This window comes from Triticum aestivum, chromosome 1D (genome assembly GCF_018294505.1).
Source record: "Triticum aestivum cultivar Chinese Spring chromosome 1D, IWGSC CS RefSeq v2.1, whole genome shotgun sequence".
NCBI classification, from domain to species: domain Eukaryota; kingdom Viridiplantae; phylum Streptophyta; class Magnoliopsida; order Poales; family Poaceae; genus Triticum; species Triticum aestivum.
In genome coordinates, this window is record NC_057796.1 from 22,256,860 (window position 1) to 22,262,125 (window position 5,266).

The 5,266-nt window shown below is 43.3% G+C and overlaps 1 protein-coding gene across 2 annotated transcripts; it reads left to right on the forward strand.

The window, feature by feature from the left end:
• Positions 1-779: 779 nt before the first annotated feature.
• Positions 780-4,528, forward strand: LOC123180033 (protein ALP1-like). Of its 2 annotated transcripts, XM_044591992.1 has the most exons (5): positions 780-965; positions 1,304-1,914; positions 1,995-2,220; positions 2,304-3,331; positions 3,409-4,528. In XM_044591992.1, exons 2-4 carry the CDS (start codon positions 1,405-1,407, stop codon positions 2,372-2,374), a joined length of 807 nt encoding a protein of 268 aa, XP_044447927.1. In that variant the 5' UTR covers positions 780-965; positions 1,304-1,404; the 3' UTR covers positions 2,375-3,331; positions 3,409-4,528. The 2 variants fall into 2 exon arrangements, with proteins under 2 accessions (XP_044447927.1, XP_044447928.1); XM_044591993.1 differs by lacking the exons at positions 1,304-1,914; positions 1,995-2,220 and having other exon boundaries at positions 2,961-3,331.
• Positions 4,529-5,266: the final 738 nt, after the last annotated feature.

Here is a 5,266-nt window from a genome sequence, read left to right on the forward strand (position 1 = left end):
AGCCCGTCTCCGCGAAGTTGCCGCCGACCCGCTCCGCCGCGAGGGCGCTGCGGATGGCACAACCTCACTCGGTCGTGACTCTGTCCCGCGCCTTCCCGCAGCACTTGTAAATGGCGACAGCATTCTGGATCGCATCCTGCGCCGGATCGCCCGTCTTCTTCACGTCCCCGAACTCCTTGGCGCAGAAGTCCACCACCCCCTTGATGAACGCCGGGCTGCATGCCCCCGCCGGCTGCTCCTCCGCCAGCACCAGCACGCTCACCATCAGCACCGAGAGCCTGCTGCCTACACCCGCCATCACTATAGATCTCGCTGGGTATATGTGATGTGTTGTGGTCTTGTGGACTCTGGTGAGCTTGTATGATCGACTCCCTCCAGCAAAACGAGCTTGTATAGGCACAGGACCAAAGCTCTACGGACGGGAGACCAAGACATGTTTTGCACGTTGTGGTAAGTGCATGTGCCTCCCTGCTTCCTTCCATGTTCGGCGATACGTGCTAGCTCCTCGGTCTGTGTCCTGACTAAGGGTCAGTTTGGTTCGTGTCCTCGTTAAAATCTGCCTGGCCTGGAACTTGCCTGGAATCTGCCTGGGGTGTGTTTGGATAGTGACCTGGAAATTTGCCTGGTGAAGTTGCCTGGTCAAGATGCCTGGTGAAGTTGCCTGGCGCCAGGCTAAGAAAATTGGACGCCTGGGCTTCTCCCCAATCTGCCTGGGCAAGATGGCCCCACTAATAATATATAAATATAAGAGCAAAGCACTTTCCCCTCCACCTCCACTCACTTTTCCCCTTCGTTCATACTACCTCACAGCTCACTCACGACCTGATCTCTCTCTCTCTCTCTCTCTCTCTGCCGTTCTTGTGGGAAGGAGAAGAAATTGCATGGATAATTGATTTATTGGCTTCGATTCATCTTTCCCCCAACAATCTTTCCTGTTCCTAGTCAGATCTGGCGAAATCCTGAAGGTGAGAACGCAATTTGTACCCAATAATGTGTGCTACGATTTGTTGATTCCTTCTCTAATTCTTTCTAGTTGTGGTTGTACTTTGCTAGAAGTAGACGCATCCAGTGCTCTTTTTCTTGTTATTTACCTTCTTCTTCTTTTTTGCTTTAATTGCAAGCTACAACCTTCCAGATCTGAAGAAACCTCCTGCTAGAGTAATAATCTACGAATAATTTGCATATATGTGTGCACACATGTACATAAATGTGGCCTAGCACAATCTCTGCATGATTAGTACTACTGACTACATACACGTACATCTCACTTGTTTCTTATACATTTATTTCATTTAATATTCAGATGGATATAGCATCTGCCCATTACACTATCAAGCGACGCCGAGGAAAACGTTTGGGCCGGCTGGAGCTCGACACGGAGCAAAATGTAGATGATCTCCGCAAATGGCCCATTACACTATCAAGCGACGCCGAGTCTTAGGTGTTCTAGCTGTTATGTTGGCCATTTTCCGATGGCGTCGACGACGTAGAAATTACAGTATTAGAATGTCTCGAAGAAAATATGGGCCATTGGTGGATAGAGACTTGGAGAGGCAAAGAAAGTTGAATGACCTGTACAATTCAACAGATAAAAACTGCATCAGTCAGCTCCGGATGAGGAAAGACGTGTTTTGGAAGCTATCAGCCCATTTACGTGATGCCAAACTTGTACGTGATTCAGTGCATGTATCAGTTGAAGAAAAATTAGCCATTTTCCTGCATACGGTTGGCCACAATTTGAGAAATAGAGTGGTCGGGTTTTTCCTCAGGAGATCTAGCTATACAGTAAGCAAATGCTTCCATGAGGTCTTGAATGCCTTGTGTTTTCTTGCCAAAGATATGATAAAGCTTAGGTCGATAGAGACCCACCAAAAGATACTTGATAGCCCCGGTCGGTTCTACCCCTACTTTAAGGTACCTACTGCTGCATCTGTTCGACATTTGGTTTGCATCATGAAATTGTTCACTAATACAAGTCCTTGTAATTAATATAGGACTGCATTGGGGCACTTGATGGAACCCACATCCCTGCATTTGTCCCTGAGAACATAGCTAACAGATTTCGAGGTCGGAAGTCATACCCAACCCAAAATGTCCTTGCAGTTGTGGATTTTGATTTGAGGTTTACCTATGTACTTGCTGGGTGGGAGGGATCTACTCATGACTCTGTAGTTCTGAAGGCTGCCCTTAACAGAACAAATGGGATTCCAATGCCAGAAGGTTTGCATGACACATTAGTTTATTTTAGGTGTACAATAACATTGAAAATGCAATACAACCATTTGTCTCATATTTTATTGTAGGCAAATATTACTTAGCTGATGCTGGGTATGCAGCAAGACCTGGTATACTGCCGCCATATAGAGGTGTCTGATACCACTTGAAGGAATTCGGGGCTGGGAGACGTCCACAAACGCCACAAGAATTATTCAACCTTCGACATTCATCCCTTCGTACAACCGTTGAGTGAGCTTTTGGGACCTTAAAGAATCGTTTTAAAATCCTTGCAAACAAGCCATTCTTTCCATTTAGAAGACAAGTGAAGATTGTCATAGCATGTTGTGTTCTACACAATTGGATCCTAGATAATGGTCCAGACAACATCATATATGATGAAGATCGTTGGTACAATAGTCTGCCTAGGTCATCTAGACTTGCAACAGATAATGCGAGGGACAATAGGCAATGGACGGCAAAGCGAGACAATCTAGCAAATATTATGTGGGAGCACCGTCAATTCCATCATTGATATTCCCTTTGCTGTAGTTTGTTTTACTTTTGGCTTGTTTGCAAGACAATAATTTTCGATTATGTGTGCCAGTATCTTGTACTTGATTTGGTTCAGTGAATCTATATTATGGATGTTGCTATCATGTAATGGATCTGGTTGTTTTTATTATGGATGCTATCATTATTTCCTTGTTTTGTCATTACTATTTCTGTCATGTATCATCTTGTAGTTCATAAAATGGATGAAGCTGAAAGCAATATGAGCAGTAAGGGGAAAGAATGCAAAGGTGACAAGAATGCAAGGGCAAAAGCTATAAATTGGCCTATAGCTATATCTGAGTTTCTTCTTGACTGGTACATTGAGAAGAAGATTGAAATGCCTCCTAAAGCAGTATTCAAGAAGATGCATCACAATGCTTGCACAGCAGCAATAAATAAGAAGTATGGGTGTTCTTATAGTGTCGAGCAAGTTCATCGTCACTTTAGGCGTCATAAGGAGACATGGGGGCTAGTGGCTAGGTACAGCAATGAGAGTGGCAGCGGTTTTGATGATGTCAACAAACAAGTGCTGCTCTCTCAATCTACTCTGGATACACTATCGGTAATGATCTCATATACATTATTTATTTATTGAGTGTTTAACTATTGATGTGGAAATAACAAAAAATAATCTTGTAGGCCAATGATCGTGGAATTCTGTGTAAACCGATTCAGTTCTACGACAAGTTGCAAGACCCTTTCTCTGCAGCTGAAACTGACAATGATGATAAGGCAAAAGATGACATGATGAATGATATGTCCACCTATGATGAAGCAAAGGGTCCAACAGGTCATGACTCAGATAAATTAGATACAGATAGTGATGATTGTGAAGTGGTGGCTGCTCTTGCTGCAACTAATAGTCAAGTTTCATCATCCAATGTTGGTGCTCTAAAGCCTAACAAGAAAAGTTTCAAAAAAAACTACCAAGGCAAATACTCTCCCTCCACCACAAAATGATAAAGCTAAAAAGTCAAAGGCGAGATCATCTCAAGCATCACAGGATGACACTGATATGGATGTGCTGCTCACAAGTACCTTGATAGGCATACGAGAGACCCTTGCAAGTCCAGTACAGACTGTAGCCCCAAAGGACCCAAATGCTCCTTTATGGGACATGCTCAAGAAGATTCCATTGCCACCTGATGAGAGGATGTCGGTCGGGATGCATCTATGCAAGCCAGAATTTGCAGTTCATCGTGGTTTCCTTGTCAGCATGGGTCAGGAATGCCTGGAGCGTTGGGTGTACACATACTTATCCGACAATGATCCTACTGGCAAACGTGGTGGCGATGGTCCTGCTGGTAACCTTGGCGACGATGGTCCGGCTGGTGACCTTGGTGATGATGCTGCAGTTAACTCCAGTACTTTCTAAGTAAGATTGATTGGTGGTCAACCATTTTGCTGGAGCCTTTTGGTTGCAAAACACTAGTTTCTTAGTTGATTGTCTTTTGGCTATGCACGGCTGATGTCTAAGTAATGGCTGATGGTGGTATTCTTTTGCTACAGCCTTCTGCTCAGTTTCTAAGTAGTATCAGCATGCAAAATATGATTAGATGGTAACATGAAAGTTATGTTGCTTTCTGACGTTTGGATACTTTTTAGGGAGTATCAGGAGGCATACATAATTAGAATTGTGGTTATGGTAATCCCACAAGGATAATTTATGCATCCAGATGTGCTAGACAACCAGTATTAATCAAATGTGATGAACTATGTTACTGTGTATCATCGGAGCTATAAAATTATTTGCCTTCAGTGTTATGCGTACTAAACTTTAAATTATAATTACTATTTGATTATCAAATTATTTGGCTGTGTTATGCTTATGAAATATTATATATTTTACAAACCCCAGGCAAAATGTTACCAAACACTGCCCGACCCTAGTATCCACACAAGCTCGTTCCCAGGTCAGCAACAAAACACAGCCAAAAAAACATAGCCGTGCCTGGCCAGGCAACTTTGCTGAGATCTCCAGGCCACTCCCAGGCAGCTACTTTTCCCAGGCAACTCAGTGAGGACACGATCCAAACTGACCCTAAATATTTCATTAGTTTGAGCATGCATGTGTGCATGTGCTTAATTATCAATTCATGCGAGACCGTGGCACCACCTACCGCACGCAAACCCCATCGGTCCGTCCACTATTGCTTTGTCCCCATGAGCCAACCTCCATGGCCGTGGCATGCATGCAGTATTTGTTTTTCTCACCGACAGTGTGATCTGATGCTTTTTTTTTGCCAATGGTGCAATCTTTCTTCTTTTTTCTTTTGCGGGGATGCGAATAGTGTGATCTGATGCTTAATTGAATGTCACATGGCACACGACGAGCACATATTCTTCTGAACGTGATTATTTTTGTTGCAATCTCTAGATGTTATTAAATTCTGTGCAAAAGAATGTAATTCAGTTACATGTACACCATGCTTCTTTCATACGAATTTGTATATAAAGCTCTTTTATTATGGATAAATCTATCTATCTATCTATACCT

Bases quoted from the DNA above. Each gene is read 5' to 3' on its own strand.
- LOC123180033 (XM_044591992.1), top strand. From the start codon at position 1,405: ATGGCCCATTACACTATCAAGCGACGCCGAGTCTTAGGTGTTCTAGCT. The intron at 1,915-1,994 runs GTACCTACTGCT...TAATTAATATAG, and splicing joins GGTTCTACCCCTACTTTAAG to GACTGCATTGGGGCACTTGA. The intron at 2,221-2,303 runs GTTTGCATGACA...ATTTTATTGTAG, and splicing joins TGGGATTCCAATGCCAGAAG to GCAAATATTACTTAGCTGAT.